Source organism: Amblyomma americanum, chromosome 10, assembly GCF_052857255.1.
Source record: "Amblyomma americanum isolate KBUSLIRL-KWMA chromosome 10, ASM5285725v1, whole genome shotgun sequence".
NCBI lineage: Eukaryota > Metazoa > Arthropoda > Arachnida > Ixodida > Ixodidae > Amblyomma > Amblyomma americanum.
In genome coordinates this window covers 11,342,507-11,363,064 of record NC_135506.1, presented here as the reverse complement: position 1 = coordinate 11,363,064, position 20,558 = coordinate 11,342,507, and the positions used below count along the sequence as shown (strand labels likewise).

The 20,558-nt window shown below is 46.8% G+C and overlaps 1 protein-coding gene across 1 annotated transcript; it reads right to left on the bottom strand.

Annotated features, from left to right (window-relative positions):
• Positions 1-1,726: 1,726 nt before the first annotated feature.
• On the bottom strand, positions 1,727-19,194 carry Ing3 (Inhibitor of growth family, member 3). The gene is made up of 10 exons (XM_077641994.1): positions 18,684-19,194; positions 18,415-18,486; positions 17,572-17,672; positions 17,291-17,356; positions 16,325-16,421; positions 15,204-15,251; positions 14,154-14,425; positions 11,380-11,618; positions 8,347-8,542; positions 1,727-1,879 (listed from the first exon to the last, which is right to left on the bottom strand). Exons 1-10 carry the CDS (start codon positions 18,811-18,813, stop codon positions 1,763-1,765), a joined length of 1,338 nt encoding a protein of 445 aa, XP_077498120.1. The 5' UTR covers positions 18,814-19,194; the 3' UTR covers positions 1,727-1,762.
• Between the last annotated feature and the right edge of the window lie 1,364 nt (positions 19,195-20,558).

Below are 20,558 nucleotides of genomic sequence, written 5' to 3'. Positions count from 1 at the left end.
AGTGAATGAAATAGTGGACGTCTCCGGAATTAATCCAGAATTTCTACCAGCTGGGGACAGTGACATCGCACAGCACGCTACTGATGCCTTCGCGTTCCGCCTCCCCTGAAACGCCGCCGTGGCCGCGTTGAACCCAGTTCCTCCAGCTCATTTTGCCAAGCACCCTAGCCATTTAGCCACTGAGGCGACTTGCCGCTCGCCCGAAGCCACAGAACGCCTTGTGATCGGCTGAAAGGAGAGGAATGGCAGCAAGGTGCTCTAGCTCGTTCGCACCTCGACTCATTTTCATAAGAGCAGTATATATATCAAACGACAGTCTGTGGAAGAAATTTCTATGGTTGCATGCGAAGCATCAGGTTTTCAATGAATCAGCGACAATCCTTAGCTTGGTAACGATTTGACAAGCCTTGTGTAGTACTCAAGTTTAATGTAAAAATATGAACTGGAAGTGCCTATGTGGAGCCAGGGATGTGCATCTGTAAAGCAATGGTTTAAATGTTTTATCGCAGTGTAGCTCCACAATACATGAACAAGTAAGTGAAATGAATTTGTGCAATAATTCTTACCATGAATTTTGGTGCGCATTCAAAATAACTTGAGAGGGACACTTACAATATTCCATAAGGATACGCCGCGATGGTGTTAATGGTCATCTATGCGAAATTCATCATTCTCTAATTTACATCAATAGATCCCGAGTAAGTACTCGTACCATTCCTGGTGCAGTGGTGCAGCAGCCAAGCAATGTGCTACTGGCCTGCGATGGCAAGTGTTGCCACCGGTGCAGCTTGTGAGACCCTGGTTTCTCTTCCTCTTCGTGACCAATCATTAACTGCCACCTGCCGCAGTGGGCAGTTCGCCCACAATTTGGTGGGAAGGTTGTGATGATATCACAAGGACACGTGACCTAGGTGACCCACCCACCTACCACCTAGGTTGATTCCCTGGGAATTTTTTGTGGATTTTTTGCCGCCGCTAACGCCCCTGCCAGCTTTTCTGCGACACAGAGCCCTTGACGATATCATGAACTCCAATTCCGTTTCAGTTCCACATCCTTCACTGTTATACACCTTTCAGGGCTTCTCCATCACGCAACAAAAGTAAATATCCTGCTTTTGTAGGTAGGTAATTAGGAATACTTCATAAATTTTGTGCCTCTTCTGATCTTATTTCACTATGATGCTGCACACAGTTCAAATGAAGGCCAGCATTCACATTTGAGGCACAGACTAGCTAGACAGCTGCCAAATGAATCTTCACATAAATATGCACATTTGTGCATACACTCATAAGTACCATGTCCTGTTCAGCTACCATACACTTTGTTGCAAGACAAGGGAACCAAGGATGCTGTGAATACCCGAAAATCAATAAACTGCCATGCGTGCTTTTTTGTGCACTGGGGCTTATCCGAGTGCTGCCTTTTGATTTCCATGTGATGCATAGCAAAACAGCAATCAGCACATGCAAACATGCTGGTTATCCTCAGCCACCTTTACTGATGCTCGGGGATCTAAGACATAACCACCATAGTGATTCAAGGTCAGAACTCTAAGACCTTGGCAGATTGAGCATGATTTCCAATTTTTTTGGCAGCTCGAGTGAAGTAATACGACCACCACAAGCACTTACAAGTTACAACTGCCAGTAGACACCAGAACAGACCCATCAACTACTTGTAACCACAGTGGACGCAGAGGTGTGGAAGCAGTGTACAAAGCCGAGCAACGCTGACAATGTGTCCTTTATTTTTGCAAAGTACTCAGCGGTCCCTGCGCCCCCTCCGCTTCATGGCCGAAGTGCACTGGGGGCAGAACCACTTGCCCTTCGGTGGCTGTGTGATTCCCACGCACTGGTAGTGGAACCACTCGAATGGACACTGCGAGAAAGCCCAGAAAAAAGAGAGCACAATCAGATGCATGTTCATCATCTCATTTGAGGCTATACTAATTCAAAAATAATCACACCTTTTTTTTTTCTAAGTTAAACATTCTTTACTAGAAGGGATGTTTGCTTAAATAAGAGAATTCTTAGCTGCACGTGCCCATTTATTTCCTGAAATATAGCTGTAAAAAAGAGAATGTCAAGCTAAGTAAAGTTGCTTTAATAGTGGTGCAACCATTCTGGACATGTCTCTATTTCACTTTAAGAAACTCTGATGTTTTGCACCAGGCATGGTTTAGTGAAGTTTAGTTCACTAATGAACAGTGCATCCAGATGAGTTTAGTAAGTGACAAGCATACACTCCTGCTGCACCTTGCGTAGTGAGGTAGGTGAAAACGATGCAGTGGTTTCTTCGCACAGTATATAACGAAGCGGTATTCCATCCCAGTTTTAAAAAAAGTCCGGACTCTAACTTGGTTATACCAATTATAATGCAAAAGCACGAGTCCTAAGCCCTGAAGCAGTATTAGTGGACGAAGAACGCGGTATGCAATGCACAGCATGACAGTGGGTTGCAGCTTAACAGGAAGCACGTTCAGCTGTCGGGATAGCCTAGTGCTCTTGAGCAGCGAAAGAAGAAGACTGAGCAATGCATAGCACATGCATCCAAGCCCGAAACAGCCGATGCAGTATTAGTGTACGAAGAAGGCTGTACAATGCACAGCGCAAGAGTGGGTTGCAGTCGGCTGTGGCGATAGCCTAGAGCTCTCGTGCAGCAGCCTGAAAAGCTGATCTGTTGCGGGTTCGACTCCCAGTCATGGATATTGATTTCATTTCTTTTTTTAAGTGTTAAGTGGCATCACTGTTGTTAGGCAACAGCATAAGATCCAAATATGACAAGATCCAAATATGACAAGATTCAAAGATGACAAGATTCAAGATCCGCTCCCGTACTCGTCCCGTCCGGCCTTCGGAGTATCCCTTGCCCTAACGTGGGCGAGCATTCGCTCAGAACCTTGCTGGTGAGTCGGACGTCCTTGACTCATTAGCGTACCTTGTTGCTAGGTGGCGTTATTGTTTCTGTAGAAATAAATGCCTGTTTGTGTCAGCCAATGTGTCGTTCCTTTGTTCCCTCAGAGCAAGGCCCGCCGTGGTTGGCGTGCGCTCGGTAGCGTACGCGATCACGGGGTGGGGTCCGGGCGGCTTTGAGCCGTGTCAGCCGCGATTAAGTGGGGAGAACGTATTTATATCTCCCAAAGTCAACCCCACAACAAAGTTGACAAGATTCTTGGTCGGTGCTAGTTAACGTATGAGTGCTTTCCTTTCTCAGCAACCCACGTCTCCCTTATACGTTCATAGCTAGCTTAACTTTTTTTTTTTCGTGTGCGCAGCACGTTTTGCTTCAGCCCCCCCCCCCCCCAAGGACTTAATGAAGTTGGCTTCTCCACACAGTTTTCGAGCTGGGTGGTGAAGCTATCTCAAAGAGCACCGCTTTATCGTCTTTGGTATGCATTTGCCTCCGAATGTCGGCCTCGCGCGTGCCGCGTTGTCATCATTCCGCGGCAGGAACGTCGCAACGGCCATACCCTCTTAACTATAGCCGCTTTCTTTTTAAAATCTTCACTATAACCAAAAAAGATGTAGTCGTCTAAGGAGCTGAAATGGGACCGCAGTTTCACTTTGTATCAAACCTCGATATAACGAACAGGGACATTACGAACTACTGGATATAACGAACTCTTCGTAAATATTTTTGACAAACTCATGCAATTTATACTTTATATATCGAACGCGGTTGGACATGAAACGGGTGTAGCGAACTCCCCCAGCGCAAACTGTGCCCGTTCGAATGGCAGGCGGCGGGCTTCGCCGCACTACACAAGTGAGTGGTGGTGATGCGACAAGCGTTCGCGAAAAGGTGCGCAATTTATCTCGCGCTCGCCAACAGCGGCGTGTAGGGTAGCCGTCCGGTAGTCTGCACGCGTTCACGCCTCTGGTATCCGTCGATAGCGCACTGGAAGCAGCAGCGCGGATGGTTGTAAGCTTGCGGTAACAATCCTGCGCTCATGTCGGCACTCGCGGAGGTGGTGAAAACAGCGATAGCTTTCGCTCTGATATACCGCTTTCCACGCGACACGCCTAGGATGCGGGGAAGCCACCGCAGCCGGCGCTCGACCTGAGCTCGCGGTGCTCTGCGGGGAAGCCAACGCAACTGACGCTCGGTATTTTTTTTGCGGCCTTCGGAATAGCTGCGAGCGCCTTTGAAACGTCGCCCAAAACTGGGAATACACCCCTCCGTTTCTCTAGTAAGGATCTCCAGAATCGCTGGCTCTTCAATAACTAATAACTAAATTGTACCGCTGTTACGCACGTTTCTGACGAAATTTTATATTATGAACTTCGGCTATAGTGAACTAGTATCTTACGGTTTTTTACTTGTTCTCTATAATGAGGTTTCACTGTATATCCGAGTCTACTATAGCGGGGTTCTACTGTGCTGGTAAAATGCAATCCGGGGCAATTTTTTGGAGCACTAAAATTTCCAATCTGGAGCACTTTGGAACAATAAAACATTAATATAGAAGCACTCGGGAGCATGTCTAATCTTTTAGGTTGGCAAACAATGCTGAAAATGCAAAGATGTGCTACAAATTAAGCTTGTCATTATTGGAACAAGGTAGCACCTGACAGGTCTTCAATCAGAAATTTTATGCTGTACTATAATTGAAGAGGAGACATCTTGAGAAATATGCCACCCAGTGTTTACTTGAAAAGCACACACAACACATATATACTCGAAGTGCAGTGTTCCAAATGTGCTGATGGGTGGTTCACCACTTCTCTTTACAAAGCCTGAAAGTTAGTATAAGATCTCCTCCACATTAAAACCTTTCTGGTTATTCATTTATATCAGCCAGTTCTGCCATGTTTCCTTGCATACCTGTGCTTGCCTCACATGGCAGAAATTAATCAGACTCGGTCGCCTTTATTTCCTTGTGAGCCAGGCCAGTTTTGATCAGTTGTGCTGGCTGAAGCATCGCCTTTGACAATTCTGCCTGGACTGCAGAATGTGCCTACACCACATGGCGAAACATCCAATGCAAGCGACACTGACAAGGCAGCTCAAGAAGTTCCAACTTCTTTTGGCTAGTGAGGTCTGTGAGATGGGGCAATATACAGTTAATGCAGCAAGCACAGTGGCACTTTGTGCTTCATGGTAAAAAAAAATTGGAGGGGACACTTAGGCTCCAACTTTAGGGTATGATATGATAGTGTAATGGGTTAATCTCCATGTATGCAGAAGGTCATTCTCTAATTTACATTAATCGATTCCAGGGAGTCCTCATACCCCTCCTGGTGCAGTGGTGCAGCGGTTAAGGGGGGATGAGGGGATCGAACAAACTTTTTCATTTTTTAACTTAGAGTGATGAAATTTGGCAGACAGGTTTGAAATAGCATCAAACAGAGAGCTACAAAGTTTCACAATAATATCTTCAGTAGTTTTTATTTTATCATTATTTATATATTGCTCACATGTTGCTTGCTCGTGGAAAGCCTAGCGTGAGAGCAAAATAGGTTATGGGTCTGTAAATGTTTTTAACAGTTACTAAGAAGTATAGTCTAAGTCAAGATTCTCTTAATTTCTTTTTAAATTTCTCTACTCTTCTTCTAAATGACATAGTATTCACCTTCCCTTTATGTTTAAAATGTATCATGCTCCAATTATTGTGTAATAAAAAATGGTGAGCTTAAATGGTAAATCTGAGACTGTCTTGACATAAGGCACACTTCAGCAATTGCAACAAAACAAACAGGATTAAAATCTGTGCTCCCATTGCCGTGCTATGTTTTCCACGAGCGAGGTGATAAGCCCAAAACAAACTTTTGAGAAAGCAAGCCTCAAAGTTCCATACTGGCACACACTGTCTAGAATGCTCCTGCATTGTAAAATTTGGTGTCCGTGGCAGCAGGTGACTTCTTAGCCCTCTTAGCAACTTGAACAAGCATAAACTCCTCTTCTGGAGGTGCGGGAATGGCATTTTCCTGTGAGCCAGTCAGCCCGAGCTTGCGCTCCATTGCTGAAACCGCGCGAAGCGATTCGCGAACTCTCGACGATTGCAGTTCTGCAGTTCCCGCGGACACAAATCGTGTTTTCAGGTGAGCTTGAATAGTGTGACGTTCACTGGGCGAACAGTCAACACTGCGATGAGCGGCAAGGACGGCCGCCGGCGCATCCGCGGCAGCGAGCGTGCGCCCGCGTTGCAGCTCCGTCGAAGCGCCGGAACTCGTCGATGGCATGGGACTGCCTTCACTGGCAGTTGTTGGCTGCGGAGACATTTCGGCGTTGAACGACTCACCGCGGAAGCGCATCTCTGATGCTCTGCAGGCTGCAAGCCCACTCCGTGATCTGTGCTGGACGAACTTGCGACGGGACGCTTCCGTATGGCGGGACGCTCGCGTACGGCGAGACTCACTGGCATGTCGATCGTCACCGGTGAAGTAACACTGCGCCCGCGCTTCAACGGCAAAAGACCATGGTTTGTCTCACTATCGCTGGCTGGTGCTCGGCTCGGCGCAAGATCCCGCAGCACGTTAGACGAGAGATCGCACAGCACGTTGGGCGCGTACTCCGCCGATTCTGAACAGACGCTCGGCTCGGCCGAACCACCCGCTGACAATCGCCGCTTCTTCCATGCTGTGACGTGCTTGCGTTTCCGCTTCCCGTAGGCATGCTTCGTCCAGTACTTCATTTCGAACGTGCGCGGATTCATTGCACGTGGTCGAAGTCCTCGAAACACAAGAGAAGGAAAGGCCAGAAAGGCTTCCCAGCAGCGGACAAAAGCAGACGCTCCTTGCCTCAGCCGCCATTATGCCGCGGCGTCGGCCAATGAGGAGGCGCCTTACAACGCGCAGAGTCGGGCTTTCTAACGATACCAAAATGGCGGCGCTCCATGGCGGGAAATCCGAGCAGTCGAGATTTCCGGCGGATGTGTGGATGCCGGCACCGACAAATATATTTATTTTTAGTGCTAGGAGTTTGTTTTTCGGTGAAATATTTCAGTACAAGATAGAAATGATGCTGTAGATTCTGAAAAGTGTACTTTTCAAAAATCGATTTTTTTCGCGAAAATCGCGATCTGATCCTTGCTTCCCCCCTTAAGTGATGCGCCACTGTCCTGCAATGGCAGTCCCAGCAGAGGCCTTGTGCGGCCCAGGTTACTCTTCTCGAGTGGCCACCAATCATTACTTTAACTGCCACCTGCCACATGGGGACTCTGCTCACTATCCGGTGGGCAGGTTGTGATGACGCTTCAAGGTCACGTGACATAGGTGGCCCACCTGCCTCCTAGGTTGCCCCCTGGGCACCGCCTGCCACAGTCACGCTCGTGATTTTTCACTCACAACACCGACACCAGATTTTCTGGACAACGCGGCCTTAAACGCTATTGCGTCAAAAGAATGCTGAAGTGGCCCTCTCGAAGACACAGTGTACTGTAAAGCGCTGGCCAGCATGTTTAGCCCTTATTTCATCATGCTTATATTACAGCATTACACTTTTGGGTGCAGAATCATGCAGCGCTTCACAACTGGGCTTAATTAATGACATCGACCTCCCTTCCCTTTCGCATAGTATGGCCGTGTTTTTCTCGGGAGCATGACATTTCTGCGCAGCCCAAGGAACTGCGCAGAAATATGTCTCTGGACGGCGCTATTCAGGTCATGTTCCCTGAAGGTTTACACACTAAGAGGCGTGCATTCATAAGGCTCATTTTGAAGTTCTTAAAAGACACTGCCCTTCTAGAGCAGTGGCAGGATTGTATGTAGTTTATACCATGGTGACAAAGGTGGAGCAATTGATGACCTGTTCAATGTAAGGCTAATCCTGCCTGCCCCTTTAAAGCTCTAGGTTAAGCACCACCAACCTCCCCTCCACCCTGTGCTTCCTTCTCTCCAAAGCCTCTCACACAGTATATCCGCCTTCCAATCTAGAATGCAAGAGCTGCCATTTTGTATTTTCGAAACGAGTCGACACCATCGCCCTACCCGCTACAGAGTAGTTCACTACTTTGCCTAGAAGAGAGCGTGGGCCAAACCCTTTAGAGGCCGAAAAACACCGTAGTGGCGGGATAACACAAAATTTGCTTGACTGCTGAAGTACGCTACGCAGAGGCGAGCAGAGGTACAGGTGCACAAATACAGGCAGAAATAAAATTGACGGCGACTTTCGACAAAAACCCGAAAAAGGTACCAGAAAAGTCATTTGCGGAAGCAGAAAAAGGTGTCGGCGTGTGTCAAATATTGCCGATACTTAAAAAAGTGAAGCGCGTAAGCGCCATGAAGGGCCTTTACGTCTCTGAACACCGCAACCACCGCCATTGACCTCCTTGGTTTCCTCATTAGATCCAAACACTGGTAACTGAGGCTACAATGTGCTGGGGCGCACTGCGCACGACTACTCACATCATCATTGTCGCAGGCCACCATGTCACCGTAGGACACCTGGTTGCAGATGCAGTAGCGGGGTTCATTGGGGTCGCAGCCCCAGTCCAGGCTCGCCTCATCCGCTCCCCCGCCAAGAAGCAGCAGGGAGTCCCCAGAGTCCTCGCTCGCGGGCGCCAGGGCAGGCTGCTGCTGCTGGCTCGACGCTCGGCCTTGCCTGCAGGTTGCACATTGAAATTATCAACTTCAACAGACTGCAACAGCTGCTGTCCTTCCAGGCACCTCGAAACAGGTGAGCCCTAGCTCGCTGTTACAAAACACCACATGCTTCCCGATTTCAATAGTCCAATTCCAGCATGCCGAAACTCACGCATACTTTTTCTTAATTCACTCTCAAAAAGTACAGCCTACACCTGCACGCAATAGCTTAGTGTAGTTTTCATTTCCTGACACTGCAATTAATGAGTACAATATTTTACCTAAACCACCTTTGTTTTGATTACTAATCAAAACATTTACTCAAGGGCTTAGAATTCTGTAATCAACGAACATGATGAGCTGTGAAACTATGCAATTATGCTATGCTGATATGCCCTCGATATTGTACTGGTACTTTGTTTCAGCACTATCCCTCATTTGCAGATTTTATTGAAATTGTTTGTACTAGTAACATTAAGTGCATATGTTCTCCTCATGTGAAGCCCAAAATAAACCAAATAAAGAGAGAGGAGAGTACAGTACTCTAATCCTCAACAGTAAATCACACAATGCGCTAGACGTCTGTACCCCATTCTGAAATCGGACACATAGCAAAGCCAAAACTATTGGTGTTATCAGCTAATGAGTGAATGTACAAATCTGCAGTGGCCCTCTGTGACATGTTAATTCATGCCTGTAATGTCTGTCTGTGCAAGCAAGAAAAGTTTCAGTGAAGCCTACCTGCCCTGGAATGGCATCACGGCGCGTGCGCAACCAAAGCCCCGACTCCGCGCGGTGTGCCTACACTCCTGCAGCAACAGACGCGAGCAGGTGGAAGCGCGGCACCGAGATTTGTACCTGCCAGGTGTCTTTGGCCGCGCTACAGCCGGTACGCTCACTCCGCAACTGGCACAGCGGTGTGCATCAGTGGAGAGATCTCGTATAGCATGATCCACCGTCTGCACGTCGCCAGTGCGCACACGCTAATTAGTCTCGACTGGGCAGGCTTGCAATCAGCTGGCCGGAGCCTTCTGGCACCCTGAGGGCAATGTGTACATGCGTAATGGTTCCCCAAGCAGATGGCGCTATGCTAAATCTCTCTAATCGGTGAGAGTGGAGAGCGCGCGGTAGCGCAGTCTACGCTAGACGGGCCGTGGAGGCACATGCTTCTTCCTGCATGTTCCGTCTCTCGGTTTGCCCGCCGCTGTTGCCCCAGGAAAAGGATTCTTCGCCTTGCGCCACCGGTGCTCTCCGCCATCCCTACTCCCGATGCGCGAGAGCTATCGGAGCCGCAATTGCGTGAGCCACTGTGCGGTGGCAAAGGATGCGCACTGCTTCTGCCATTTTTTTTTTTGTGTGCTATGCCCTAATATTTTTCACTGCTTTTGAGCACGACTGCTTTAGTGCCACGTGGTAAAACATTCCGAAAGCGAATGCAGCGGAGATGCGCTGACAGCGATGGATCACGGCACGTTGCGTCAACTGCGGTTGCTCGTTGCGATCACAGATGTTCCTCTAATGTGACATGTCCGTGCTTTATCACCATGAAACTTTTCTGCCAAATTTTTATAACTCAGCACAAGCTGACAGATAGTGGCCGCAACACCTTCGTTACATGGAGGTCTCAAATACATGCGCATCAATGGGGGCGGTGTTGGAGAACTGAGAAACTTTGTACTATCGAGGAATTCGCTATATGGAGGTTCGTTACTCCAGATTTAACTGTATATTGAACTTTTGAGTGCCAAGCTGCGCTCGCTCAGATGACAGGCAGCAGTCTTTGCCTCACTCAATGGTGAAGTGATTTTCCATGACATAGGCGGCGGGCACGTAGCCAGCCAACCAGAACATACATTCTGGCACAGTGCCAGTTTTGCCAGCGTTGGCTCGCAGTTCGCATGTGCAGTGCGCCGTGCTGCCATCAGCAATTTCGCATGGCTTTCGTTGTCTCTGTGTGCGCGCATGGCAGCCGTGAAACAGCAGAACCTCCCTTTTCCATGAAAATGAAAATCATCAAGCGATTTGAATGAGGAGAGAAGAAATCCAAAGTCACCGCAGTGTACAAGATTCCTAGAAGCATGCTGAACACCGTTTTGAAGAACAAGGCTGAAATTTGGACTAAAGCAGAGAAGAGGTCATTGTCAGTAAAGCAGCTGAATGGGCTAGTTGGTTTTGCATCTTGGTCCCAGTCTTGGAGGCCCAGTCCTTGCGGCTCTCTTCCAACATTCTGGTCTCTGTTTTCCCGAGAAGATGGAGCAAATTCTTCGCCAGGTGAGCTCGACGAAGTCATTGTGGGTCTTGATTTGTGAAACCAGATGTTCGAATTTCCTTGCATATTTGTGATGAGGCAGCCATAAGAGACTGTCTCCGTGAACGACAACATTGAGACTGCAGGGGAGCTTGCGGATGAAGACATCATTGCCGACGTTGTGGATAACCAGCAACCCCTGATGCAAACTGTGACGAGGACTTGAGAGCACCTGTGCCCACATGCTTCGACGTGCTCCATACAATCAGCAAGGTTTGTTGCTATTATGTGTTGATAGAAGGCTGCAGTCTCAGCTGTTCAGGGTCCATCAATAACATTGAAAAATGTGTTCTCTGCAAGGCAATGGGGATGAAGAGACAAAAAATTTGCGACTTATTTCGCTCAGCAATCTGTGCGCAGTAAGTGCTATCATAGAAATAAAATTTTGCTCGCTCGATTTGTTTGCACGCTGTTAAAGTTACTGCCAATACTCTTTACCGAATTTCCTGTTATATCTTCTTGAGTTTGATACATGTGGGTTCAACTGTACTGCATGAGGACTGTGAGGTACAATACGCAGTATGCATAAGTTGTGAAGCATGTCTCACTTTTTGGACGAGGATCGCTTTGGTTCGGGGGCAGGTGTAGGGGGCATCACGACAGCGGCAGCTGGTGAGGGGTTGGCCATGACCTGGGGCGGGGTCGGGGCTGGCGGTGGGGTCAGGGAGGTCAGGGAGCCAATGTCCTTCGAGCCCATGGTGAACTCCCGGGAGGTGAGGCTCTGCAGAGAGGCGTTGATGGCCTCGTAGCTTGCCTTGAGGCTGGCCGTACGCCGGCCTTGCTGCATCTGCACGAGGTACCATCGAAGGCGGAAAGAAAGAAAGCCATGTTAGGGAAGGATATCCTGATGCTACACTGTGGATCCACATTAAAGCTTGCAAAAAGACCAAACAAAATAGAACGTGAGCACAGCTAGCCCACTGGTTCCTCTACCTGTCACAGCCACTTATGTTGGAAAGCCTGTAGTGATCATGCATGAAAAAATGTATTTTGTTACACTTGGCCTCGGTGCAAAATGATCATCATGTTATTTATGGCTGCACAAATAAGTGAGGCACAAATGACCACACTGCAGCAGCAATATGCTGGCTCTAAAAAGCAGCACAAAGAAACAAGTGTACAGCATAAAATTTCCCCAGAACTTCACAGTCAACAGTACAAATTGTTGTAACTTTAAAGCTTTCACATCATGGCTTTCATAAAATGGCCGATCAAATACCCATGGTGCCAAGCTGACAACCTGCAATTCTTGACTCAGCTTTAAAAAAACCAAATTCCACCTCAGTTTTAACATTTTTTTAGTGCAGTTCTAAATACAGAACCTTCACTAGCACGCATTATGTCAAAGACCACTGAAAAGCATGGGTTTTTAAGCTTATTTTGATACATAAGGTAGCGATTTTGATTTCAGTGCATGTTACCATAGTTTTCGCTAGTTTGAAGCCACCAGTCATCTTCCAGCAGTTTTGCATTCTTTTATATGAACTGCTGCTTCTGTCTCTTATTGATTTACAGCACACTTGCTCTAAAGGAAATCTGAATGAACCATGAAAATTGTATCTTATCGTGAGTGCCCCCAAAAAGCATGAGTGTGGATGTCAGGTGTGCCCCAATATTTTTTACATAAAAGCACCCTCTGTCACATAAAAAAATGCCTTTGCAATGGAGAGGTAATTGAAAAGAGCGAGGGCATGATGCAGGCACACAAGATTGGAAATGGTATTTTAAAAGTTTTTTGCCACCTCTTCTGTTTTTGCCACGAATGTTTTGCACTTTACTCCCATTGAAACGCAACTGCTGCAACTGAGTGCAGAGTTTGTGGCCACATTCTTGGCACCAAGGCACTACAGCCACTGAGCCACTGCAGTCAAAGACCACTGCACTGCCAACTGCTTGTACCCAGTGTTGCATCGCTCAGAGAAAGCTGGAGAAAAATTCCCTTGGACTAACTTCTGGCTTGTTTGCACTGAAATTTAGCCTACAGGTGATATTTGGCAGTGTGTTTTGTTTAATACTATATTTGGGCGTGGGGCGTGCCTGAATCAATGAGAATTAACTATTAGTCTGCATTGCATACGGAAAGCCGGACCAAAAAAAAGAAAAGACGCAAAACCATGAGTGCTCTCCAACCTTACGGGGGACAGATATGACACTGTTGGTACAACTGTTGCGAAACTGCTTTTTTTTTTTAATCTGGAATCACCACATACGATGCCGATGCGGGCTCTCGATTAATTCTCATAGGTTCAGGCAAATGCCACCTCTGTGCGGAGATCGAGGCTGAATAAGTTAAGTGCTTAGGCACAGATTTTTTTTTTTTTTTTTATGAGCGACACAACACCTGATACTATTTATGCTTTGTGCATGCTGGCTGTTCTACTTTATATACGCTAAGTCATGGGTTCCAAGTATGGTTTTGTCGGGTTTAATTTCCCAAAGCGACTCAGGCTACGAGGGACACCGTAGTGGAAGGCTCCGGATAATTTAGACTGCCTGGTGATCTTTAAGGTGCACTGGCATCGCACAGTATACGGGCCTTTTTAGCATTTTGTCTCCACCGAAATGTGACTGCCACAGCCGGGATAGGTTCCAACTATGTTGCATGCTCTGTCTGGATGCTGCTTGATGTTGAGGACTCGCTGTCTTCAGCCCAGCTTTATCTATCTCTATGGCACCACACTAAAGGCGTCTCACTACTTGTGGCAACTAGTACTATTACTGAGTTAAAGGGACAATGAGGATGAGATGAAGATTGTGTACATCAATAAATTATTGCTGTCTAGTGAGAGAGAGGCTACTTTCCATAAAGAGCTTATGTAATCGAGAAAAGATCAAGAAGTGAACTACAGGCGTCACTGCCAGCGGCCGTCATCACAAGCAAACTGCAAAATGTCTTTAATACCTTCCTTTCATTGCACGTGTCCAAGGCCAGGCCACGCTGCCATTCACTTCATTACTGTGATTGCAGAGCCCTTTTAGGAATTGACATCATAAGTTTGCATCGAGCAACAGTAAAAAATGCGTTTCCTTTTTAAATCCAATTTCCTCTACACTAAATGTATGTTTTCGTGCCCCCAAAACACCGACAAAGCCATAAAGAGCCAAAGAACTGATTTTCACTAAGAATTAAAAGTGGAAGGTTTGTGGTTTATAGGGGTTTAATGTCCCAAAGCGACTCAGGCTATGAGGGACGCCGTAGTGAAGGGCTCCGGAAATTTCGACCACCTGGGGTTGTGCACTGACATCGCATAGTACACGGACCTCTATAATTTTGAAGGGAAGCAACCTCCGTGCCCCATTAACAAAGAGTGACAATGCTTGCCTGCTGCGTGGCAGCGATGGCCTGTGACGCAGCTGCAGCAATGGCGTTGCTGCCCAGGCCGTAGGTGAGGGCCGAGGGTGGAATGAGCAGCCTGTCTGCAGGTGCCAGTGTTGCGGTGCCTGCCGCAGCACCCACTGCGGCGGCCATTGGTCGGCCGCCCGACACCTCGCCGGCCAACGGGAGGACCCGCTCCGTGGCCTGGCGCTTCTCTGGCTGCTGTCCGCTGCCACTCATCGACGAGCCACCCAGAGAGGTCGCCACGTGCTTGCGCTCTGTGCACAGTGCGGTGAGGTGTTTTGGGTTGCCAAGACACACTGCTTGGAACGATGCTACTGCTGTCACCAACAGTAATGATGGCGGCTTCAAGCGCATCATTGAACAAGTCGTCTGTAAACAGGTGTGCCCACCCCTCATACAAAGGACCATTACATGGGCCTTTGAGGCACCGAGAATAAATAAATGTATAGATTTTAATGTGCCAAGTCCAATGAGCAATTATGAAGCCTAATGTAATGGAGGGCTCTCCAGTAATTCCAACTTGGGGATGGTTATTATGCACCAAAGTTCTGGTACGTGAGTGTATTCTCATTTTAGGCTTATCAAACTGTGGCTACGACCGCAAGGTTGAAACCCACGCTCAGTACCGGGGCACAATATCCACTGAGTCACCCCACAGTTTTTAACTCATCTGAAAGGCTTACTCACAACCCAGAAATAGATTCATGAAAAGAATGGTGCAGTTGAGCATACAAGAAAAATGTTAGGATAGGCTCACGCTCCTATCATAACTGTTAAAACCACTCCAATGGGCAAAGTCAGCATGCATGCTGGCCTAAAACTCCCAAATATGTCTCTGTACAACATTAGTATTCAAGACATCTCACATGAGTGCGGGACTGAGCGTAACCAGCAGCATACAATGTGCACTGCTCTTGTAAGACATCAAAAACGTACCATGTAAGCAAGCACTGTGCAAGATTAAGTTGTAATAGATACCAAAATGCATGCAGTCACTTGATAAGCCTCCATTGGTATCAATGTTTAACATACTTTCAGCTTTCACAGATGACGGTGGTGGCTTGTCCAGCTCTAGGGACCCTATTGGAAAAGAACACATTAAACATTAGTCCACCCAACCACTGAATGCACCAGAGCAAGGCTGTAGCACGACATCACGAAGCAGCAAGCATTCCTCTTCTAACCAAAGAAAGCTGTGAAGGAATCGTCGGAAATACTGCGACATCATTTGCTGAGTGACACCCAAAACAACTTGTATGTTGCTCTCCAGCAATGCGGTAGGCTTCTTATGTCATCACCTACTGAAGAGGACGAAGAAGTTAAGTTCAATAACTGCCTCGCTCTGGGTGGGAACCTCAACCATGCTGAAAGGGGTGGGGGGAACAAAAAGAGAGAGAGAGAGGTGCAGACACATACCACCCAGTGTCTTGTGTGCACCTAGTGTGTGTGGTTGAAAAGGTGCAGAGGTGGGCTCACAGCACTGAGTGAAAGACACCTTTGACTAATAAAAACAGTAGAAATTGTCATTTTTCCAAGTGTGCAAGAATGCTACACAATAAACATGACTTCCGTTGCAATACTTTCGACTACAGTAAGCCCTCCTTCAAGTGCGCACGTTTCCAAGGTGTGTGTCCTGACTCCTAAGTAATACCCTTATTTTATTTTTTATATATTCAACACCTGTGTTACTAGGTGTGAGTTCCGACCGAAAGATTGGGATGTGGAACAAAGTTAAAGAAAAAAGTGTAGTACAGTTTCGTGAAGAAACCCGCAAAGAGAATCTGTATAGTGATTGTCTAGTGTGCACTTATTGTAGCCGGATGTGCGGTTTCATCATCGGAAACAAGTGCAGACTGAAGCCGTTACTGACAGGCAGGTAGACCACTGAAGCCCTATCTGAAGCCCGAACAGTACACTACCCACACACCTGATTCACTTAGCACCAAACAGCACTATGCCTTAACTCGTTTAACTCGATACACATCGTGAGAGAATCTGCATGCTTCTTTTTCATCCCGATACATAGGTGAACTCTGTGTCAGTAGGAATATGGTTTTCTGTGTGTTAAGGCTTCAAGAAAAAAAACAAACTAATGACGCATGCAAATAAACAAACAAAAAGAAAAACGAAGAAAGCAGGAGTGGTGCTCTTACTCCTCTCAAGGATTTCTGTGATGCCCGCATTGTCCGCCTCTAGCTCCATCTTGAACTTCTGAAGCTCCTGGTCCAGGCGCCGCAAGTAACGGTCCACCTGAAGGTTAGTACAACAAAAACAAAGCTATCAGAACACACAGTGGTGCAGCAAATGCAGATTCACTGCACTGCAGTCAGTCACACAACACTGAAATAAAATATTGGGGGTCGCCTCTCTGGCTTCTTCACACAAAACTCTCGACTTTCAGCTGCGACTAGGTGCACTGGCGACACATTTGTATATAGCCACACCAATATTCTGTCTACATCAACAACCATAAAAATCCTCTAAAAATTTACACCTGTCCCTAGTTACGTTGGCTGCTAAGAGAATGCCACAAATGTACGCCAGACTAAGCAAGGACATAAAAGCAGAGTTAACTATCTTTTACAAACCACTATGCCCTACTGATTCTACCAAGAAAGTTGAGCAGAAACATGTAGTTGCAAAACTTGGCACATTTATTGCACAGGCACACACACTCTGCAAAGAATAATGAAGCCAGTCTTGAAACGGCCAAACTGATTACTCAGTATACTGATTACTACATTTTAAAGGCAAAGACGTTTGCGAGATAAGGCCTGAAAGTAAATATAAGTATTGACTTCCAAGGCCATTTCCATGGGCAAACCCAAACATCCTCAAGTGGTCTGAGGATCTCTGAGGCTACACCTCACTGCCATCCATCCCCGGCCAGCAATCACAGCATTTATAATGCTTTAGATGACATCATAATCAACATCCCATATTCGAATTGAGCGGTGGAAATAAAATGGCATTTACCGAGCACGAAAATCAGTGGAGCTCTCTTAAACTTACAGTGCAAAAAACTCTAGCATTTTCCAACCCCAGAATCACATGCATGGAAAATATTTCAATGCGGGCACACCTCGGCAAAGTTTTAAAAACAAGGGCTGCCAACTTACCAGGTCGTAAATCTGGTTTGCAATTTGCACTTTCTCATCTGCGTCCTCAAGCGCCTTGTAATAGTCCTGCAAGAAGGACATGCAACAAGCACACCGGTGCTCCACTGCACATCGACACCAAGCACGTCCGTCAGGCACAAGCAGCGCAAAAAGTGCGAAGACGAACCAAGGCAAGTACTACCACACTTCTCATGTGAAAAGCCTTTCAAAGAGCAATGCGATGGTGCAGCTTTTTATGCGCTGAGCTGCAAGATAGCACTGCTCTGAGGTGCAGAGGCCACCTTTCGGATCTTGTCGAAGTCCATGTCGCGCTGCTCGGGCTTCATCTTTCGGGCGTTCGCAAAGAATTGCTTTACTCGCTCGTCCAAGCTGTCCATGGCATCTGAAGGAGAACAACCACGAGCAAAGATTCGCAGAGTCAAACATTAAGCTTACTTTATTTTGAAACAGGCTTCGCTCGTCACACAATCCTACCGCGTTCATTTCAGTGTGGCGTTTAACACAAAACCATCTGGGGTTTGAACGCACATCCTGAAAATGTGGCATTATCTGCAAGTGGAAAACTTGAATGTGAACACAGTTCTTTCTACGATGAATTATACCTCCTGGTATGGACGTTACAAGATTTGCTCCCTGTAATGAAATACCTATCACAAGAGCAGGTCCAGGTATGCACAGCTCTCACAAGTACAATTTCTTTAATAGAAAAATGAACTGAAACTTTATGTTAGAAACAAGTGGGCCGTGTACTGCAGGAATTGTCTGAAAACAAGGTGCTTAGCAGTAAATCCTAGCATCCGCAAGTAAAGCTGCATTAAAAAGTTAATGTGTACAGCCATACTACCATAACTGTGTAGTTCACGTGAGATATCTAATGCATCTGAGGTGGGCAGTACTTCGTCAAGCTCACACATCGGTTTCATAACTGTTTCGGGACGACTAAATTGAGATAAATCATTCTCTACTAATCTTCAGTTTCTAGTTTGAAAACAGTTTATTGCGACAATACGACGCACATTTCTTTTCCGTGCAGCTAAGATGTTACTCGTCAGCACACTTCGAAGTGAGCTCTCAATGCTAGCCGGCGTTCGAATGGTCGTGAAGGTAGCTCAAAAACAACTTACTCTGGACTTGCAGATCCATTTCACGCATTTCTGTGAACCTGTCTCGAAGTTCCTGAGGAAGATGCTCGATCACTACGAAGAGAAAGTAACATGAGTACAAAACAGGAGTTCATAATTGCTACAACTCTACTGCAGTCGCGCAGAACGAACGATAGCGCGCGCTCAGAACGAGATAGCCACTCGCATTTCATTTACACGATCAAGTAGTTAGTTGGTCAGAAGCAAAGAAAATGTTTGCAATAGCAGCAGAAAACTCCAACGTAACTCACTTTCGAGGTAGTCTTCGAGGTAAAGCATCTTGCTGCTGTTGCGGACACTCGTCTGAATGAAGTCGGTGACGAAAAGTACGAAGTTCAGAAGGTAGCGGCGAAACGGCAATTTACTGCAGTCCACAGCCATGTAAAGCACTCATGTCGGCAAAAAATACAATGTAACTGAGATGGGCGGAGGGCGTCGTTTATTTCTAGGCCTCGGCAGAAAAAGTCCGGTCAGAGCTGCACATGCGCTTATTCACGCTATCCAGTACTAACTGGCGGCCATTTTGTTTACTGTCATGGAGTTCGAAAACACACGACGAACATGGGCGTGCCCCATCTTTTTCTTTCTTTTATTGATTCACGAGCCACCAGAGCGTCTAATGTGTAACACCGAACAACTTAGAACGTTCCGGCGCAGTTCCAAGCAATCTGATAGTCAACCATGTATTTGTATTCACTGTCGAAACAAAACAACACATCGAGCGTGCGCGCCCAACGATGCTTTCTAACTTTGCCGCTCTGCGACAACGGCGCTACTAGTTATTTTACATTATTGTGCACTTTATACAATTAAAAAAATGAAAACAACATCTTGTTAAAATGTAAACACATGCATAGTTTATAGAAAAAGAATAAAAATTATATAACAACCATAAATAATGCAATGTTAAATCGCATACGATTGTCGCGCTATTAAAATTGCTGCGGTAAGGACCAACGGTGCGCTGCTCTTCCTCGCATAATATACATTGAAATGGACTACTATGTGCGATTAGCAACCGCGAACTTCAACTACAGGAAGTGTGGGAAATGCTCTTTTCAGTTACTTCCCAGCAGCACACAGAAAACACTACCTGTGCCGCTGTTTATTTAGAACTTTGGAGACAGGAAGAGAAGAATAAAATGATATTGACAAGAGGAACGACGCGATATCACAATGTGTGGACGAAGCGCGTTGTGGGAAGGGGAAAAACAAAGATAGCCCAGAAAAAAAAAAGAAAAGGGGGGGGGGGGGGGGCGTACGCCCGAGGAGAACGGTAAAGGCCCACAAAATCATTTCGCTTCAACAAGCCGGCATGGGAAGTCGAGCTACAGCTGCGAAGAGAGGTCGTTTTCAGTCAACGAAACCTGCCCTGAAGAGAAAGCGGGAGTAGCCGCGCGGAAGAAATAAGGATTCCTCTTCTGGTTGACGTATGAATGTACTAGCAACAGCTGTGGGTTAACCTTTCTTGACACCGTCTTTATCAAAGTGTAGTTACTGTATGTGTCTGATAAACACTCAATGAGGGCACATTTCGCGTGACTACAAGTTAAATCATCTTCTATTTACCGATATGCGCTGACATCGCATGAAGACACGAGTTTACGCAGAATTCACTTCCATGCAAATTCGGTAGCCGCACTGGAAACTCGATCCTGTGTTCTTATACAGAGTTGAATGTGCGTCCGCTTGCATATTATATCCTGACGCATAGTAAATCTTGACGCTCTGAGAAATACAATATTCGATAAGCAGGGTCTCCCCGCTCGCCATAGGCGCCGAGTTTTCGATTTGCCGGGTGTGAGGGTGGGGTAGGCTGGGGTTTAGTTAGCACCCTTTCTCTTTTCTCTTCGTTCCTCTCTCTCTCTCCTCCCCCTCAGTGCATGCTCTTTGGCAGGAGATATGTACAGGCGGAGAGGCTATCGTCGTCATTACCATCGATATCAGCCTGACTACGCCCACTGCAGGGCAAAGACCTCTTCCATGCCTCTCCAATTAACCCTGTCATTTGCCAGCTGCGGCCACCCTATGCCGCGAATCTCATCCGTCCACCTAACTTTATGCCGCCCCCTGCTACACTTGCTCTCTCTTGGAATCCGTTACCCTTAGAGCAGTGATTATCTTGT